At 40.4% G+C, this 20,745-nt stretch overlaps 1 protein-coding gene across 6 annotated transcripts in view; it reads left to right on the plus strand.

The window, feature by feature from the left end:
* The window catches only part of CDC42SE2 (CDC42 small effector 2), a 205,081-nt gene that overhangs the window by 181,338 nt on the left and 2,998 nt on the right, over window positions 1-20,745 (plus strand). For all 6 annotated transcript variants that reach the window (XM_067031541.1, XM_059061836.2, XM_067031542.1 and 3 more), the window contains 2 exons: window positions 7,676-7,777; window positions 20,569-20,685. In XM_067031541.1, the coding sequence (XP_066887642.1) occupies window positions 7,676-7,777; window positions 20,569-20,667 (201 nt within the window). In that variant the 3' untranslated portion in view covers window positions 20,668-20,685. The remainder of the gene's footprint in view (window positions 1-7,675; window positions 7,778-20,568; window positions 20,686-20,745) is intronic.

Below are 20,745 nucleotides of genomic sequence, written 5' to 3' on the forward strand. Positions count from 1 at the left end.
GCCTTAAAAACAATGTGACTGTAATGTTTATATATTCATAAATGTGTTCATTTAAAAAGCGTGCGTTGATGAATTGCTTCGTATGGCGCTGGTCCTTGTGAGCTAATATTTTATATGCCCTCTCCATATAGGAGCACATGTGCCATCCAGTGGACAGTTTCAGTTTGGTGTGAGATGTAAATTTTACTTGGTGGAGAGAAACACAAGGTTCTCTGGGAGCAGAGAGGAGGAGCATCTAACCTCAGAGCAGAGGGTATGAGGCCTGAGTTAGTCAAGGAGCAGTAGGAAGGATCGTTTCAGGTCAAGGGCAGAGAAGTGAGAGAGAGTGAGATCATAGCATATTTAGGGAATTTCGAGTAGCAGATGAAAGCCTAGAATGCAAGAACGTATTAAAAGAGGAGGCTAGAGAGAGAAACAGGATTTCATAGGCTTTGGGATTTTGAATTTAGCCTGCAAGTATTGGAAAGCTGTTGAGGGATTTTAAAATGGTAAGTAGCATCAGTTTTGTATTTCAGAAAGGTATATCTAAATCCAGGGCAAAGAATATTGGGAGGGGAAGGAATGTTGTAAAGCTCGAAGCAAATTAGTTAGGTGGCTACTACAGTGATGTAGGTGGAAGGCCGTAGGGACTTCAAGTAAGGCTGTGGCAGTGACATGGGGATGGAGAGAGTGAAAGGGTAGAATCCACAGGATGTGATGCTGATGTGATGTGATAGTATGAGGAAGGAGGAGTGAGGGACAGTCTTCAAACCTGGCTTGAGGGAACTGGTGGAAGTGTTGTTCACCAAAATGGGGCACGAAGAGAAAGAATAGATTACAGAATTATATGTTACAGATTATATGTTCAGTTGTGGACATAGGAAATTTGAGTATCCTCTTAACATTCGCATGGACATGTCCGGTAAGCAGTTGGATGTGTAGTCTAATGCCCAGAAAAGAGAACATAGACTTACTAGTCATCAGCATAGAGTTAATAAGGTGAAGACATGGGAGAGCAAAGAAAGGGGACCCAAGATGTAGTGGAGAAGGCCACCATACACGAGATACACAGAAGCAGAGGGCTGGAGGTGGTAGCCAGATATGAGTGTGAAACCAGAGAAGAGGGGTCTTTTGGAAGAATAATCTCAGAACAATCCTTTCTGTAAATTTTACATTCCAGGTTTTTAAAATAAATATTTGCCAAGTAATTTTTATTTTCAAAGAAGGAACATGTGATGGGAGTGCATGAATGAAGCATATAAAGAGCAGTGTTGGGCTTCCCTGGTGGCGCAGTGGTTGAGAATCCGCCTGCTGATGCAGGGGACGCGGGTTCGTGCCACGGTCTGAGAAGATCCCACATGCCGCGGAGCGGCTGGGCCCGTGAGCCATGGCCTCTGAGCCTGTGCGTCCGGAGCCTGTGCTCCGCAACGGGAGAGGCCCCAACAGTGAGGCCCGCATACCACAAAAGGAAAAAAAAAAAAGAGCAGTGTTAAACTAAATGGATACTGTCGCTAGCCTTATATTGACGAGGTAGCTCTGCAGTGTATTTCTGAAAAACTTCACATATATCTTCTATAGTTTGGGGAGGAAGACAGGAAGTGGGTAGAGAATTTTAGAATTGTAAAGCATCTGAAAGAATGAGGACAAGATTACATTCTGATGGAAATCAGACATGAAAGTAAATGTTTATTCATATTTGTGTCACAGCATTTTTACTAGTACACGGTGTATATGTTTTTATGTAAAGTTGTAAGACTAGGAGGAAAATAAATGAATTAGCATATCTTTTTAAAAACTTATTTTTAAAAACTTATTAGGGAAAGAAGAGGACCCCCTCCCACCTCAGCCCACCACCTGCCCGTGTGTGTAGTCCCCAGCTTCAATAGCTATTGATGGGGGGGACCATCTGGTTTCACCTATTAACCTCCCCTCCACTGGATAATCAAAAGCAAATTCTGGATATCACATTTCATTGAACGAGTTTTTAGTATGTAACTCTAAGATTTAAACAGCTTCAGTGAGGCATAATTGACATGCATTAAATGGGAAGAGACATTTTCCCTAATCCCCTTCACTGTAATACAACTTACTTGTTTTTGTGTACCTCTGGTCTTTGGCCTTATGCAGAATAACAGTTAATATTTTAAGGATGGCAAGAATTATTCAGATGGTCGACAGTTTTAGTAAAGTTCCCTATAAGGAATCAAGAAGAATAAAGTATGTTTCCAGGAAAAACTGTGACTGTGCTACTGACGGCAGTTAATACGCATCAGAGTGGAGTGCATGCACCGTTTCCTGTTTTTCTGTGCAGAGACCTGACTCTGGAATTCCCCTTGTTTGCCCACGATTTAAATCTCGTCTGTACCCTGGGCTCTCAATACAGCACACCAGAAAAATGGGCTGTTGTTTAAATGTCTACCTTGTGTCTGAAAAATACTACATTTTTGTATCTTAAAATACTTAATTATACTTAGAATCTAGGTTTTTGATTAAGAAAGTTATAACAGAAGTCTAAAGAACACCTCGGTCTGTGTCTGGATCCTATCCCTCCTGCCTTCTCTGGAAGGCTTGTAATATTGATAATCTTTATTTTTCTTTACCTTCTGTCTCTGTCTTTTCTGATTTGCCTCATCAGAAATTAAGCATAGTCAAGTCTTTGTCATCTTTAAGGGAAAAAATTCAGTCTGTCCTCATTACCTCTTCTCCCTTGAGCTACAGCTGTCTGTCTTCTGTTCAGAGGCCAGACTATGTCCACTTGTCTGTGTTGGATTTCTCCATTTCCCCACCTCCTGGATGCCCCTCGCTCCCCCGCTGATGTCTGGAGCTCCTGTCACTGTGCTGGCACAGCATCACCAAGGTGCTCACTTCATGTTGCTGAATCCAGGAAACATGTTTCTCTTCACCTGACCTCCCACCAGCTTGCAGAGTATTGCCTAACCCCTCCTTCACACTTTGAAGAAGTCACATCTGACTTTCCTCCTCACTTTTAGGCTGTTCCTTTTTGGCCTCCTTTAATGGCTTATTTTCCTGACCAACCTTATATAGAGTTCCTCTGTGTTCTTTTCTTCCTAGGAAGTCTCATTAACTCGGACGGCTTTATTCTGGTGACTCTCAATTTCCTATCTCTAGTTTAGCCCTTTTCAGAATCCTATATCTGTGTATTCAACTTGCCCTCTTGATAACCTCACTTGAATGTCTCATAGATGTCTCAAATTCGGTGTGTCTTAAACAGAATCTTTCATCTTCCTAAAGACTGACCCTCTTCCAGTATTATCTAATCCAGTAAATCGAGTACGCTCTATGCAGATCTGAAATCTGTGCATCTTTCTTAAATGTTACCTCTCAATTCTCAAATCCAGTCAACAACCAGATGCTTTTGATTTTACCCACTGAACACAGCTTGAATCTGTACACGTTCCATTTATGCTGCTGTTAGCTGAATGCAAGTAATCTCCTTTCACCAACATTACTATAACTTTTCTTTTGGACCCCTCCAACCTGCTTTCCATCTGTAGCTATTATGCCTTTTAAAACCATTTTGATCATGTTATTCCCCTGCTTTAAAAGTTGTGCTCCTTCTAGCCTTAAAGAAAGAAAGAAAACTTCTACTTCTAGCCCTACAATCAAGGTTAGAGTAGGTGGCATGAAGAACCCTTTCAGTACTAAAGGAAAAGTCTCATTCCCAACTCAGTAAAGTTCAAGTTGAAAAGTAGTCATTATTTTCAGATTATAAATTAATTACCTAACATAATTGCTATGATAGAAGGAAGTCGGTGTCTTCCTGTAGTCTCTTTTGAACCAGTTTGTCTCCTTTTGAACATATTTCCTCATTATTCAGAGTGTTATATTATGTTTATAAGTGTATATTAATATGCCTGTTTCAGAAGCGTATCGACCTTCAAGCACATCCATTCATTAATCTTTCAAGAAACATTTCTGGGTGAGGTGGCTGGTGGCCTGAGTGCTCCATGGTGACTCCTCTCTCCCAACACCTTCCTGCAATAATTCAACTGTTAGAATAAATCCCTTAATGTGGATTCGTGGGCCAGGTGTAGCCATCTGCTAAGCCCCAGACACACCCTTCCAGAGGAAATGATGTGGATTCAGAACTGTTAGAAGTCCTGTGTGTTCACAGGGCAAGGGACGATCTGGAAGTAGATCCAGTGGCCTGGAAGTAGATCTTATTCTCTGAAATAGGCCAGTCCATCACCTGCTTCAACGGACCCTCTGGCTGAGCCAGGTGGCACCATCTGTCAGGAGCTGTTGCCCCTGCAAGCTAGGCTTACAAGGCCTCCGGGGAAGTCTTCAGTCTGGCAGACACCATGAGCCCATGGAACATAACTGCCATCCTTTGTCTTCATCTGTAGACATCTACCCTTTTCTGCTCATTCTGGGGTGTGCCAAGACCCTGGAAGCCTCCTTCTCCTTCAGTACGTCAGGGGGCGAACTGTGGAAGAAACCCCAACAATTTGTCCTACTCAGGTGTCAAGAAAATTCATGTCCTCTGCTGGTGAAGATGCACTTGGATGTGCTTTGAGAAACATAGTTTTCTAACAAGACAGATTTAATGGTAATGTAACAGTATGTTACCAAGAAGAAAACAGGCACAGAACTAGTTAGCATTGTCTTTCCCCTACCTTAATCCTAGAAAAGAGAAGGTAGCATTGCTTCTCAAGGCTTATTTAGGGACTTGTGCTGTATCGTCTCAGATGAGAATAGTATGAAGGGGAAGTATGTTGAATGGGGTGGGTAGAAATAGACAAACTCAAGAGTCTGGGGAAGGGCTTCCCTGGTGGCGCAGTGGTTGCGAGTCCGCCTGCCGATGCAGGGGACACGGGTTCATGCCCCGGTCCGGGAAGATCCCACATGCCACGGAGCGGCTGGGCCCGTGAGCCACGGCCGCTGAGCCTGCGCGTCCGGAGCCTGTGCTCCAAAACGGGAGAGGCCGCAACAGTGAGAGGCCCGCGTACCGCAAAAAAAAAAAGAAAAAGAGTCTGGGGAAAAAAATGGGAAACAGGGTGGAAGAGACTATCCTGCATTGGTGGTACTTGGCCTCCCACATCAAAGGATGTGGCTGTGGGTGACAAGTCTGTGGTTAGGGGCAGGGAATCTGTGTGAGCCTCCTTAAGTAGCGCCATGTAAGGAAAAGAGAGCAGGAAATTGGCATGTTGTGCTAAGAAACAGAAAATTGAAGAGCATAGACAAGGGGTCTAGACCCTTCCTTGGCTTACTGACACCATTTTAACCTGAAATTTTTATACAACCCTATGGGACACTGCCCCAAAGGACGGATTGAATTTCTTAACCCTTCAAAAAGGGGCTTGAAGTAACTAAATTTGGAGAAGTACAGGAATGAATATTTTACCCCCAGGTGTTACAGACTATAATTCATACAGTCAAGCGTCTTTGATAGGAAAAAAGGAAAACATGTAATACAAATTCTCAAAGAGATTAAAAATATTGCATAGCAAAGAGCTTCCAAAACATAATCATAATTGGAGAAAAATAATGTATTGACCACTGAAAAAAAAAATTACTGATCTAGAGCTGAGGTCAGCAAACCAGAACTTATGGGCCATTATGTCACCCACCACTCTTTTTTGTGCATAAATGTTTACTGGAACACGGCTATACTCATTTGTTCTCACATTGTCTGTGGCTGCTTACACACTGTGATGACAGTGGAGCCAAAGCTTTGACAGAGACTCTGTGGCCTGCAGGCTTAAAATATTTCTTCTCCGGACTGTACGAAAACAGTTGTGGATTCCTTAAGAGGATCAAGTGGCATTATTTTCTAATACAGTGAAACTATAAAGAGGAAACAAATAATGGAAGAAACTATGAAGATGATACACACACACATGCATACACACAGACACATATACGTTCTCTCTCCCTCCGTTCTCCTCCCCCCCATCCCCCTTAGACACACAAAGACACATTCAGATGTCCACATAACAGAAGCTCTGGAAATAGCAAAAAAAGAACACAAGGAGCAATATCAAAGAAATAATACAAGAAAACTTTACTAAGCTATAGTAAAACCCATGTTCAGATAGAGAGGGAACCTCCATATGCCATACAGAACACTGGAAGGGAAAACCAACAAACTTGGAGATAGTCACTGTTCAACTCTGAGGATGAACATAAATACTTCAAGGGAAAACAACAGGCTTCTTTTGGGATTCTAATCTGTGGCAATAAAAGCTAGAGGGCAGTAAAACAAGATATACTAGCTTCTAAAATTAATGTATGAACTCTCCACTTTTGTGGCTTTGTAGAAAATCATGTTCTAATCCTGAGGAGCTGTCACCTGTGTCTGTCTGGAGAAGTTTTTAGGATTTATCAGGAGCATAGCAACATTTCAGTAGATGGAGACATAAAATACTATGTTCGGAGGCAACCTAACCTAATCCAACAACTTTGTAACTTGCCTTAGTTTTGATGCAGATGGCATTTTCAGGAGAAGTATTCTGTTGAAAGGGAAAAAAATGGGGATACGCAGAGATGGTATTAGGACAGTAAGCCATCTGTGCCCATGGCCCCTCTCAGTTGATCACAGTATCTAAGGTGCCATGGAACACTCGGGTCTGATGATAACCTTCTTCTGTGGAAAAATCTCGGATGGTCAGTTTAACACAGCAGCAGGGTAGGGAAGGAAGTGTCTAGTGAGGCGGAGGGCACATTGGTAGAACAAGGATTGCAGCCTGTGGCTGAAGTTCCTGGGAAGCTGCTGGGAGGTGAGCGTCAGAAATGAGGAAGAGGCAGTAAACTGCAGCCTAGGTGGCTGCTTGGACAGGGTTTCGTTCGCAGCCAGAATAGGCCAGAAATCAGTGAATGGGCTAGAGCCAAACCTCCCCTGCACGGATAGCTGACACATTCCTTCCTGGTGAAGGGTAGTTGGGTATAATCTCAGTAACAGCCATCAAAATAGCATCAGTCTGTTAATGATGCGAGCTAGAATGTTTTGTTTAAAATCAGAATGCTGCACTTAAGTCACACTGTCTTCTTTGCTAAGAATGATTATTACAGATGATAATTTTACATTTGTCTCACTTTTTAAAAGAATAAAACTTAAATGGTTATTATACAAATATGTGGATGGCCAAAGTCAGACCAAATAATCTATTTTAAGTTCTAAATAATAACCTGTTATTTTACTTTACCAATCATTTTTTAAAAAATTATTTATTTGGCTGTGTTGGGTCTTTGTTGCTGCACGCGGGCTTTCTCTAGGTGCGGTGAGCGGGGCATACTCTTTGTTGCGGTGCGCAGGTTTCTCATTGCCGTGGCTTCTCTTGTTGCGGAGCATGGGCTCTGGGCACACAGGCTTCAGTAGTTGTGGCTCACGGGCTCTAGAGAGCAGGCTCAGTAGTTGTGGTGCATGGTCTTAGTTGCTCCGCCGCATGTGGGATCTTTCCGGACCATGGCACGAACCCGTGTCCCCTGCATTGGCAGGTGGATTCTTAACCACTGCGCCACCAGGGAAGTCCCTACCAATCATTTTTGTGTGCATATATTTCTCTGGGGGATCTCATCATAAGAGGTGATTGTGGTGATACCAAGATTTAGGTATTTTTGTGTCCTGGGCAAAAATATTATTATAGGAAGTCATTTGTGCATAGTATATAAATCTACCAGAATAAGTTTTTGTTAACAAGATCATTTTCTCAACACGTTATTCCTTATATTTTAGAAAAGGCGCCGGCGGATTGACCGAAGTATGATTGGAGAGCCCACAAACTTTGTGCACACGGCTCACGTGGGGTCAGGAGACCTGTTCAGTGGGATGAATTCCGTAAGTACGTGGGTGGAACATACAGGTGGGGCCTCCAGGCATAGTCATGTGTACCTGTGTAACAGGTACATACATTCTTAATGATGCACGGTGCCCATTGTATTATAGACATTGAACATACATACTTAATTTGAGCATCAAAGAGAAGAAAATGAACAATGAAAAATTAATCTCTTAACGTAGTTTGCCAAGTCATCTGTTTTTCTATTTGTACTAAACTCTTTGTAGCTACCTTTCTTCTGAATAAATACTTTAAAACTTTTAAGGGATTTGAATTCAGAAAGTAAAGAACTATCCCATGGATTCTCATGCCCCCTGCCACCAAAGCGACTTGGAGGTCAGCTTTTTAGTAATATTTAATGTGTTAAGTTCAGTTAGTTGCCTCTTATAGACATATTTATTGTATTTCCCTTATAAAATATTAGGCTTTACCTGATATTAGAATGCTTGTTATTTATTTATTACTGTAACATAAGTTCTCACGCACTTAGCAGAGGATTAGAATTTGTATATATTTGCTGTCTTTTATAGAGGTTTCGGTGAATTTCAGAACACACTTTAAATTTACTTAGCTGAACTCTTACTCCTTAATTTTCATCTAAGGGAAAATAGAGAGCAGTATAATAGAAACCAGTAGAGGTTTTTTATCAGGGCTCTGCCACTATGTTATCCCCCAAATCTAAAGTACACTGAGTTGTCTAAATGATCCCTCAAGTGTTCAGAACCAGAAAGTCAATAAGGCTTTTATAAACACAAAATTATGCTGCAATGAATGCTCACTTACTGGACAGCGTTAACAAAAGACTTAACAAAAGAACAGAGACTTATACGGTAGGTATCCTGGATACAACAAACAAGTTTGTCACTACAGTTACTAGGTAAGCAAAGGGATGACATTTTTAGCTTCCTGGAAAGGAAACAGCTTGTTTGTTTTAAATCTGTAGGAAAAGTACACTGAACTGCTTTTGTGGAAATGTAAGAGGTGTCAGATTGCTGTTAAAATACAATTCAGTAGCTTCGTTTCCTGGATTAATGTGGAGTGAAGAGACCAAATGGGACCCTATGACTTTTTTAATATTAAGGTCATTGTGGCATATATAAATAGAATGAATGGTTTCAAATTTATTATATCTGATTAATTTAAATTTCTTTCTCATCAACACGTCTTCTTCCCCACTTCTGTTCTTAAAAATTTAACTGTATAGGGCTTCCCTGGTGGCACAGTGGTTGAGAGTCCGCCTGCCAATGCAGGGGACCCACGGGTTCGTGCCCCCGTCCGGGAAGATCTCACATGCCGCGGAGTGGCTGGGCCCGTGAGCCACGGCCGCTGAGCTTGCACATCCGGAGCCTGTGCTCCGCAACGGGAGAGGCCACAACAGTGAGAAGCCCGCGTACTGCAAAAAACAAAAACAAACAAAAAAAATTAGCTATATAGGACAAATTAAGTTCTTAGTTCATAGTACTTAGTTAACTTTTAAAATCTCATTTATGCACATTTCAGAATTTCCTTCAAGATTCCTATCTAGTATTTTGTCTGTATGAAAAGCCTGTCATTGATGTACATGACTCTTGCTTGCCATCAAGTTAGGTAGAGTTTGAGGACTGTCCCCTGCAGGGCTGACTGAGCTGCAGCATTAAGATGGGCCCTCAGCTGTTGTAGAGGTTCTGCCCTGCAGTCTCCAGACAGCCTCCTCTGGTTACTGAAGTAGATTTCTTATGAGGTGTTTTATCTCTTCAGAACCAAACCTGTCTTCCAAAAGCTGTTTGTACTCATTGCCTATATTACGTATTAGTTTGTTGTCTCTACAAAGAAATAGTTTCTCTTAAGTTCATCTATTCTGAGAATTGAGCAACAGTAATAGGAACATGGCTTGATGCATATGAAAGAGGCCACGCTGGATTATTGAATGGTCGGATGACTGGTTTCTTTTTTCCCCTAAATACACTGTTCTTCCCAAGACTACTTTTCATACTAACTCATTGCTAGAAAAGGTTTCTATGACTCTTTTAATAATACAACTTTATTGTGTTAAAAATAATGCACATCCACAGTCACAATAATACATGTCATCTCAATGCTGAGGGTTACTTACTAGAAAATCCAAGTCCTTTTGTTTGAAATTCAAGAATTGACTTTTGGAAGAAAACCAGATTTTTTTTTCTTAGAATTTGCATGGCGTTATGAAAGTACCATGTAAAAATATAAAGATGTGGTTGTAAATAGGCTTAAGATACCTATAAAACCAACTTGTGTTAGGTGGGAAATTATTTGGTACCAGGGTAAAATCAAGTTTGTGCCACAAAACAGTATTACCACAGAGGAGCAGAAAACGGACTGATAGCCTATGGCCATAAGCTTTGCAGACTGAGCAAGTTTACTTAAATAGACGTATAGATTTTAGTTTTATTTATTTATTTATTTATTAAAAAATTTAAAATTTATTTATTTACTTTTGGCTATGTTGGGTCTTCGTTGCTGCGCGCGGACTTTCTCTAGTTGTGGCGAGCGGGGGCTACTCTTCCTTGCGGAGTGCAGGCTTCTCACTGGGGTGGCTTCTCGTTGCGGAGCACACCTGCATTGGTACGCGGATTCTTAACCACTGCACCACCAGGGAAGTCCCTCCTTTATTTTTTTTATATTCTTACCTGAAGTAGTCATTTGAGTAATGTGAATATAGATATTACAGTACATCATTATGTGATATCATTGGAGTTCCACATATGTGAATTTTTCAGTAAATGAGTAAAAATTTACGCATTTAAGAGCCAATCACATGTTCTCACTTTAACCATATTGGACCTAAATAAGCCATGCATTTTATATTTTGCTATTCTCTTCAATTAGAATATATTGAAACCTGTCTTACTCCAAAAATAACTTAGACCAGTTGTATTACTTTCTTTAAACAAACTGAGGATCATCAATGAAAAGATACCTTGTATCGATAGATCATTTTGTCTGTGATTAAGTATTTGAAAAGTAGATTAATGAATGGATGGTGCTCCCACCCCCTCTCACCTCCCGGGGTCCTAGAAATGTGAAGGGCCCTTTGAGCTGTTTCTGTGCATTAGACCAGACTGCCAGTGCTCTCACCCTTGACCGTTAGGCCGTCATATCCCAAACCTTCCTGTTGCCCCTTTTTCTAGCAGTCTAGCTTGATTCGCTCGTTCTCTGCTTCCAAAATGTTTCTAATTGCTATGAACTAAGATAGGATACACTAAGAACTCTTCACAGTTCGCAGGTAACTTTGTGACTTTGTTTTGGCAAAGTAAGAAAACATCCCAGTGGGACTTCCCTGGTGGTCCAGTGGTTAACACCCCACACTTCCACTGCAGGGGTCACAGGTTCGATCCCTGATCTGTGAACGAAGATTCCGCATGCCTTGCATCACGGCCAGGGAAAAAGAGAACATACTATCCAAGCATTTATATATCTCACAGTCTACTAGAAAGTAGTCCTGTAATGTGGTTAGGAAAGGTTATCATCTTTAATCCTTTTATAGATAAGAAGCCTGATATGCACAGAGGATAAATAGTTCACCCAGAGTTACAATATTAATAAGAAGTTTGGGTTACAGTCCAAGTCTTTGGATTCTTTTGTTGTTGTTGGAACATAGTTGATTTACAATGTGGTGTTAGTTTCAGGTGTACAGCAGATATACATACACATGTATTCATTCTTTTTTTAGATTTTTGTCTCATATAGGTTATCACAGAATATTGAGTAGAGTTCCCTGGGCTACATATTAGGTCCTTTTTGGTTATGTGTCTTATATATAGTAGTGTGTGTGTTCATCCCAAACTACTAATTTATCCCTTCCCTACCATGTTTCCCCTTTGGTAACCATAAGTTTGTTTTCGATATCTGTAAGTTGTTTCTGTTTTGTAAATAAGTTCATTTGTTTCTTTTTTAAAAATTAGATTCCACATGAGTGATAGCATATGATATCTTTGTCTTACTTCACTTAGTATGATAACATCTAGGTCCATCCATGTTGCTGTGAATGGCATTATTTCATTCTTTTTAATTTTATTAAAAAATTTATTTTATCTTATTTTTATTGGAGTATAGTTGATTTACACTGTTTTGTTAGTTTCAGGTGTACAGCACAATGAATCAGTTATATATATACATGTATCCACTCTTTTAGATTCTTTTCTTGTACTGGCCATTACAGAGTATTGAGTAGAGTTCCCTGTGCTATGCAGTAGGTCCTTATTCGTTATCTGTTTTATATATACTAGTGTATATGTCAAGCCCAGTCTCCCAGTTTATCCCTCCCATGACCCCATCCTCCCTGGTAATCATAAGATTGTTTTCTACATCTGTGACTCTTTCTGTTTTGTAAATAATTTGGGATGACATTTAGGTTGCTTCCATGTCTTGGCTATCGTAAATAGTGCTGCTATGAACATAGGGGTGCATGTATCCTTTTGTAAATATTATAGTTTTCTTCACATGTATGCCCAGGAGTGGGATTGCTGGATATGGTAGTTCTGTTTTTAGTTTTTTAAGGAACCTCATACTGTTCTCCATAGTGGTTGTACCAATTTACATTCGACCAACATGTAGGGGGGTATCTTTTTCCCACAGCCTCTCCAGCATTTACTGTTTGTAGAATGTTTGATGATGGCCATTCTGACCGGTCTGAGGTGATACCTCATTGTAATTTTGATTTGCTTTTCTCTGATAATTAGTGATATTGAGCATCTTTCTTGTGCTTTTTGGCCATCTGTGTGTCTTCTTTGGAGAAAGGTCTATTTAGAGCTTTTGCCCATTTTTAAAAAAATTGAAACAGAAAGTCACAAAAATTATAATCACCCTCATCAGTTCACTCAGCCCCATGTAATTATTATTATTATTATTTTTTGCGGTTCTCAGGCCTCTCACTGCTGTGGCCTCTCCTGTTGCGGAGCACAGGCTCTGGATGTACAGGCTCTGGATATGCAGGCTCAGCGGCCATGGCTCACGGGCCCAGCCGCTCCGCGGCATGTGGGATCTTCCCAAACTGGGGCACGAACCCGTGTCCCCTGCATCGGCAGGTGGACTCTCAACCACTACACCACCTGGGAAGCCCTGTAATTAATTTTTTTTATCATCTTGATCTTTTGCTAGCACTTTGATGAATTCATCAGTTTTCCATTAGAGTTCTGAAAATGCTTATTCATTCAGTTCAGCAGTATAGTCAGTTACCAGAAACCTGTACTTGTCAGAGTCTTTTCCATGAATTCCTTGAAGATGAAACCCTTTTATAGGAACACTTTTGCAAAAGCATCAGAGTACACCCAGAACTGTCTGTAAATGACAAAAGACTTAAAAGTGACCACGGTTAAAGATTTGATGAAAGTTCATAATAATGCAATTGACAAGGAAATTTAGTTATTTCTGAGATACACATTTTAAAGTAATAACTAGAATTATGACTTACAACATTAAACCAGAACATATAAGATTTTTAGAAGTTTCATGTAATGTATGAAACATTAACGTATTTCCATACAAATAACCCAAAGAAAGTTTAGTATTAGTTGTTTTGTTTTTTTATACTGCAGGTTCTTATTAGTCATCAATTTTATACACATCAGTGTATACATGTCAATCCCAGTTGCCCAATTCATCACACCACCATCCCCACCCCACTGCAGTTTTCCCTCCTTGATGTCCATACGTTTGTTCTCTATGTCTGTGTGTCTCAACTTCTGCCCTGCAAACTGGTTCATCTGTACCTTTTTTCTAGGTTCCACATACATGCATTAATATACGGTATTTGTTTTTCTCTTTCTGACTTACTTCACTCTGTATGACAGTCTCTAGATCCATCCATGTCTCAACAAATGACTCAATTTTTTTTTTTTTTTTATGGCTGAGTAATATTCTATCGTATATATGTACCACAACTTCGTTATCCATTTGTCTGTCGATGGGCGTTTACGTTGCTTCCATGACCTGGCTATTGTAAATAGTGCTGCAAGGAACATTGGGGTGCATGTGCCTTTTTGAACTATGGTTTCCTCTGGGTATATGCCCAGTAGTGGGATTGCTGGATCATATGGTAATTCTATTTTTAGTTTTTTAAGGAACTTCCATGCTGTTCTCCATAGTGGCTGTATCAATTTACATTCCCACCAACAGTGCCAGAGGGTTCCCTTTTCTCCACACCCTCTCCAGCGTTTGTTGTTTGTAGATTTTCTGATGATGTCCATTCTAACTGGTGTGAGGTGATACCTCATTGTAGTTTTGATTTGTATTTCTCTAATAATTAGTGATGTTGAGCAGCTTTTCTTGTGCTTCTTGGCCATCTGTGTGTTTTCTTTGGAGAAATGTCTATTTAGGTCTTCTGCCCATTTTTGGATTGGGTTGTTTGTTTCTTTAATATTGAGGTGCATGAGCTGTTTATATATTTTGGAGATTAATCCTTTGTCTGTTGATTCCTTTGCAAATACTTTCTCCCATTTTGAGGGTTGTCTTTTTGTCTTGTTCATGGTTTCCTTTGCTGTGCAAAAGCTTTGAAGTTTCACTAGGTCCCATTTGTTTCTTTTTGATTTTATTTCCATTACTTTAGGAGGTGGATCAAAAAAGATCTTGCTGTGATTTATGTCAAAGAGTGTTCTTCCTGTGTTTTCCTCCAAGAGTTTTATAGTGTCTGGTCTTACATTTAGGTCCTTAATCCATTTTGAGTTTATTTTTGTGTATGGTGTTAGGGAGTGTTCTAATTTCATTCTTTTTTTTTTTTTTTTTTGCGCGGTATGCGGGCCTCTCACTGTTGTGGCCTCTCCCATTGCGGAGCACAGGCTCCGGACGCGCAGGCCTAGTGGCCATGGCTCACGGGCTTAGTTGCTCCACGGCACGTGGGATCTTCCCGGACCAGGGCACGAACCCGTGTCTCCTGCATCGGCAGGCGGATTCTCAACCACTGCGCCACCAGGGAAGCCCTAATTTCATTCTTTTACATGTAGCTGTCCAGTTTTCCCAGTACCACTTATTGAAGAGGCTGTCTTTTCTCCATTGTATATCTTTGCATCCTTTTTCCTAGATTAGTTGACCATAGGTGCGTGGGCTTATCTCTGGGCTTTCTATCTTGTTCCATTGATCTATGTTTCTCTTTTTGTGCCAGTACCATATTGTTTTGATTACTGTAGCTTTGTAGTAGAGTCTGAAGTCAGGGAGTCTGATTCCTCCAGCTCCGTTTTTTTCCCTCAAGACTTCTTTGGCTATTCGGGGTCTTTTGTGTTTCCATACAAATTGTGAAATTTTTTGTTCTAGTTCCGTGAAAAATACCATTGGTAATTTGATAGGGATTGCTTTGAATCTGTAGATTGCTTTGGGTAGTATAGTCATTTTCACAATATTGATTCTTCCAATCCAAGCACATGGTATCTCTCCATCTGTTGGTATCATCTTTACTTTCTTTCATCAGTGTCTTATAGTTTTTTGCATACAGGTCTTTTGTTTCCCTAGGTAGGTTTATTCCTAGGTATTTTATTCTTTTTGTTGCAGTGGTTTCCTTAATTTCTCTTCCAGATTTTTTTTTATCATTAGTGTATAGGAATGCAAGATATTTCTGTGCGTTAATTTGGTATCCTGCTAAATAAATCGATGTTGAATTTTCTCAGAAGCTTTTTGTGTATCTATTGGGATGATCACATGGTTTTCATTCTTCAGTTTATTACTGTGATGTAGCACACTGATTGATTTGAAGATATTGAAGAATTCTTGCATCCTTGGGATAAATCCCACTTGATCACAGTGTACGATCCTTTTAATACATTGTTGAATTCAGTTTGCTAGTACTTTGAGTATTTTTGCATCTCCGTTCATTGGTGATACTGGCCTGTAATTTTCTTTTTTGTGTGTGGTGTCTTTGTTTAGTTTCAGTATCAGGGTAATGTTGGCCTCAGAGAATGAGCTTGGGAGTGTCCTTTTCTCTAAGTTTTTGAAAGAGTTTCAGGAGGGTAGGTGTTAACTCTTCTCTAAATGTTTGAAAGCATTCACCTGTGAAGCCATCTGGTCCTGGACGTTTGCTTGTTGGAAGTTTTTTAATCACTGTTTCAATTTCAGTACTTGTGATTGGTCTGTTCATATTTTCTTTCTTCCTGGTTCAGTCTTGGAAGATTGTACTTTTGTAAGAGTTTGTCCATTTCTTCTAGCTTGTCCATTTTATTGGCATATAGTTGTTTGTAGTCAACTTATGATCCTTTGTATTTCTGTGGTGTCTACTGTAATTCTCATTTTTCATTTCTAATTTTATTGATTTGAGTTCTCTCCCTTTTTTCTTGGTGAGTCTGGCTAAAGGTTTATTAATTTTGTTTATCTTTCCAAAGAACTAGCTTTTAGTTTTATTGATCTTTGCTATTGTTTTCTTCCTCTCTGTTTCATTTATTTCTGCTCTGATCTTTATGATTTCTTTCCTTCTACTAACCTTGGGTTTTGTTTGTTGTTCTTTCTCTAGTTGTCTTAGGTGGAAGTTTAGATTGTTTATTTGAGAATTTTCTTGCTTCCTGAGGTACGATTGTACTGCTATAAACTTTCCTCTTGGAACTGCTTTTGCTGCACCCCCAAAACTTTGGACCATCGTGTTTTCATTGTCATTTGTCTCGAGGTATTTTTTTGATGTCTTCTTTGATTCTTTTCAGTGATCCATTGGTTGTTTAGTACCATTGTTTAGCCTCCATGTGTTTGTGGGTTTTTTTTCTTTCTTTTTTCTTTCTTTTTTTTTTTTTTTTTTTTTTACAGTTTTTTCCCTGTAGTTTCTAATCCCATAGCACTGTGGTCAGAAATGATGCTTGGTATGATTTCAATTTTCTGAAATTTACCAAGGCTTGATTTGTGACTCAAGATGTGATCTAAGAGAATGCTCTGTGTGCTTTTGAGAAGAAAGTATATCTGCTATTTTTGGATGGAATCTTCTGTAAATATCAATGAAATCTATCTGGCCTATTCTGTCATTTAAAGCTTTTGTTTCCCTATTAATTTTCTGTCTGGATGATCTGTCCATTGGTGTAAGTGAGGTGTTAAAAGTTCCCCCCTATTGTGCTACTGTTGATTTCCTGTTTTGTAGCTGTTAGCATTTTCCTTATGTATTGAGGTGCTCCTATGTTGGGTGTATATATATTTATAATCGTTACATTTTCTTGGATTGATCCCTTGACCATTATGTAATGTCCTTCTTTGTCTTGTAACAGTCTTTAAAGTTTATTTTGTCTGATATGAGTATTGCTACTCCAGTTTTCTTTTGATTTCCATTTGTATGGAATACCTTTTTCCATCCTCTCACTTTTAGTCTGCATGTGTCCCTAGATCTGAAGTGTGTCTCTTGAGGACAGCATATATATGGGTCCTGTTTTTGTTTCAGCCAGTCTGTGTCTTTTGGTTGGAGCATTTAATCCATTAACATTAAGGTAATTATTGATACGTACGTAACTTGCTATTTTTTGTTTTGGATTTGTTTCTTAAGGTCATTTTTCTTCCCTTCCTCTTTTATTCTCTTGTGATTTGTTGTCTATTTTTTTTTTCTTTCTCTGTGTCTTTTTATGGCAGGGGTGGGGGGGGGCATGCTGAGCAACATGCCGGATCTTAGTTCCCAGACCAGGGATTGAACTTGTGGCCCCTGCAATGGAAGTGCAGAGTTTTAACCACTGGTCCACCAGGGAAGTCCCTTGATGTCTTATCTTTAGTGATGTGTTTGGATTGCTTTTTTCTTTTTTTGTGTGTGTAGCTATTCTAGATTTTTGGTTTGTGGTTCCCATGAGGTTTTGCTATAGTAGTGTGTGTATGTACAAGATTGTTTTAAGTTGTTGATATCTTCATTTCAAATGCATTTCCAGTATCCTGTGTCTGTACTCTCCTCTTCTCATGATTGCTGGTTTTCATATTCTATTTGTGTGTGGAAGACCTACCTTTACTTTATGTTTGCTTCTGCCAGTGAACTTCCCCATTCATACTTTCTCGAGTCTAGTTGTGGCCTCTTCTTTTCCACCTAGAGATGTTCCTTTCAGATTTGTTGTAATGCTGGTTTGGTGGTGCTAAATTCTCTTAGCTTTTGCTTGTGTGTAAAGCCTTTTTTTTTTTTTTTTTTGGCTGTGTTGGGTCTTCGTTGCCACACGCTGGCTTTCTCTAGTTGCAGTGTGCGGGCTTCTCGTAGCAGTGGCTTCTCTTGTTGTGGAGCATGGGCTCTAGGCATGTGGGCTTCAGTAGTTGTGGCACACAGGCTTAGTTGCTCTGTGGCATGTGGGATAGAACCCCTGCATTGGCAGGCAGATTCTTAACAACCGTACCACCAGGGAGGCCCCTGTAAAGCTTTTGATTTCTCCATCAAATCTAAGTGACAGCCTTGCTGCATAGAGTATTCTTGGTTGTAGGTTTTTCCCTTTCATCACTTTAAATATATTGTGCTACTTCCTTCTGGCTTGCAGAGTTTATAGTGAAAAATCACCTGATAACCTTATGGGGGGGTTCCCTTGTATGTTATTTGTTGTTTTCCCTTGCTGCTTTTAATATTTTTTTCTTTGTCTTTAATTTTTATCAGTTTGATTAATATGCGTGTTTGTGCGTTCCTCCTTGGGGTCATCTTTTATGGGACTCTGCGCTTCCTAGACTTGAGTGTTTCCTTTCTCATGTTCGGGAAGTTTTCGGTTATAATCTCTTCAAATATTATCTTGTCCCCCTTCTCTTTTCTTGCACCCTTATAATGCAAATGTTGGTGTGTTTTAATGTTTCCCAGAGGTCTCTGAGACTGTCATCTTTTCATTCTTTTTTCTATGTTCTGTTCCGTGGCTGTGATTTCCAACATACTGTCTTCCAGCTCACTTGTTTTTCTTCCTCAGTCATTCTGCTGTTGATTCCTTTTAGTGTATTTTTCATTGCAGTTATTGTTGTGTTCATCTTTGTTTATTACATCTTCTAGCTCTTTGTTAAACATTTCTTGTAACTTCTCAATCTGTGCCTCCATTCTTTTCCCAAGAGTTTGTATCATCTTTACTATGATTACTTTAAATTCTTTTTCAGGTAGGTTGCCTATTTCCTCTTCATTTAGTTGTTCTTGTGGGTTTTTATCTTCTTCCTTCGTCTGAAATATGTTTCTCTGCCATCTCACTTTGTCTCATTTTCTTTGTGGACTCCTTTATGCAGGCTAGGGGATCATAGCTCCTCTTGCTTCTGGTGTCTGCCCTCTGGTGGGTGAGAGTGGTCCTCAGGCTTCTGGAGGTTTCCTGGTGGGAGGGACTGGTGCCTTCCTGCTGGTGGGTGGAGCTGGGTCTTATCCCTCTGGTGGGCAGGGCTGTGTCAAGGGGTGTGTTTATAGGTGGCTGTGAGCTCGGTATGACTTTAGGCACCCTGTCTACTGACGGGTGGATCTGTGTTTCTCTTGCTAGTTGTTTGGCAAATTGCTTGCTTTTAACTGCACCAGTTTTATGTCCTATTCCAAGGAAACTTCATTGGTACATATAAAATTATGGGTTTTTTTTTAGAAGGTTGATTAATGAAGTCCTGGAGGGCATATGGCGCTCCTGGGGCCACTCAGCAAGGTTCCAGGTAGAGAAAAAATGAGTGCACAGCCCTGGAGTTCTGCCTTTATCAGGGTTGAGGACAGGATGCCTAGAGTTTCACAGGTTCACTCTCTACTGCTTCCTCCTGGCATTGTTGTGAGGGTTACATGATGTCATATTTTGAAGCCATCCTGTAAACCTGAGACCAGCCTGTTCTCTGAGGACTGTTAAGGAGATGTTGTTTGCAGGCTCAGGCTTAGGCAGAGGATGAGTCAAAGTTCAGGGGCTCTAACCATGTGATAAAAGCTGAAGAGAATGATGATTCCACTCTGGGCTCATATGAGAAAAGGGTCTACTACTCACAATCTTTAAATATGCAAAGTTGTCTCTTGGGGTGTGGCCTCTGGCTAAGCTTGCTTTGAATATTCCAAGTCTTTGGATTCTTATACTCCTTTTCACTTTATCAGACTATACTAAGACTGTATTAAGTATGTACATTTTACCACATAGACTTTAAAAAAATTTATTCATTTATGTATTTTTGTCTGCGTTGGGTCTTTGTTTCTGCATGCGGGCTTTCTCTAGTTGTGGCGAGGGGGGGCTACTCTTCATTGCAGTGCGCAGGCTTCTCATTGCAGTGGCTTCTCTCGTTGCAGAGCATGGGCTCTAGGCGTGTGGGCTCCAGTAGTTGTGGCACGCAGGCTCAGTAGTTGTGGCTCACAGGCTCTAGAGCTCAGGTTCAGTAGTTGTGGCACACAGGCTTAGTTGCTCCACGGCATGTGGGATCTTCCTGAACCAGGGCTTGAACCTGTGTCCCCTGCACTGGCAGGTGGATTCTTAACCACTGTGCCACTAGGGAAGTCCCACATGGACTTTTAAAGTTTATCTTTGGTTCAGTTTCATTCATATTTATTTTTGAATCTGATTCTAATCCAGGTAATTGAGGTGATATTATGTGAGGTGTTTGTAAATTAAGGTGGTTGAGGAACAAAGCTGAGTTCATGTGTATCCTTTTAACTGCTTTTGAAATGCAGCCAAGTGCCTTGTGAATTACAAAACTTTTTTTTGGTAATTGCCAAGTGGAGAAAGTTGCAGGAGTGGGGGGATGGGTGGGGAGGGAGTTGTGGAAAAAAAAAAAAAAGCTTCAGTCACTCACTAGCTTCAGCATTTCACTTTATAATGAGAACAAGTTTAAGTCTATAAAAGGTACCCTTTTGAGAAAAGCAGCCCAGCTAAAATATTAGGCAAGAATTGCTTACTTGCAGTGGGCCTAGCTCCTGACTGGTTCTGTTCTTGTCTTGTTGCAGGTTAGCTCCATTCAGAACCAGATGCAGTCCAAGGGAGGCTACGGGGGTGGCATGGCTGCCAATGTACAGATGCAGCTTGTGGACACGAAGGCAGGATAGCCCCGGACCCCTCCTCCAGTGAGTACCTGAGAGCACAGGCTGAAAGTTCAGATCATACATGGCCACTAAGAGCTGATG

This window comes from Kogia breviceps, chromosome 4 (assembly GCF_026419965.1).
Source record: "Kogia breviceps isolate mKogBre1 chromosome 4, mKogBre1 haplotype 1, whole genome shotgun sequence".
NCBI lineage: Eukaryota > Metazoa > Chordata > Mammalia > Artiodactyla > Physeteridae > Kogia > Kogia breviceps.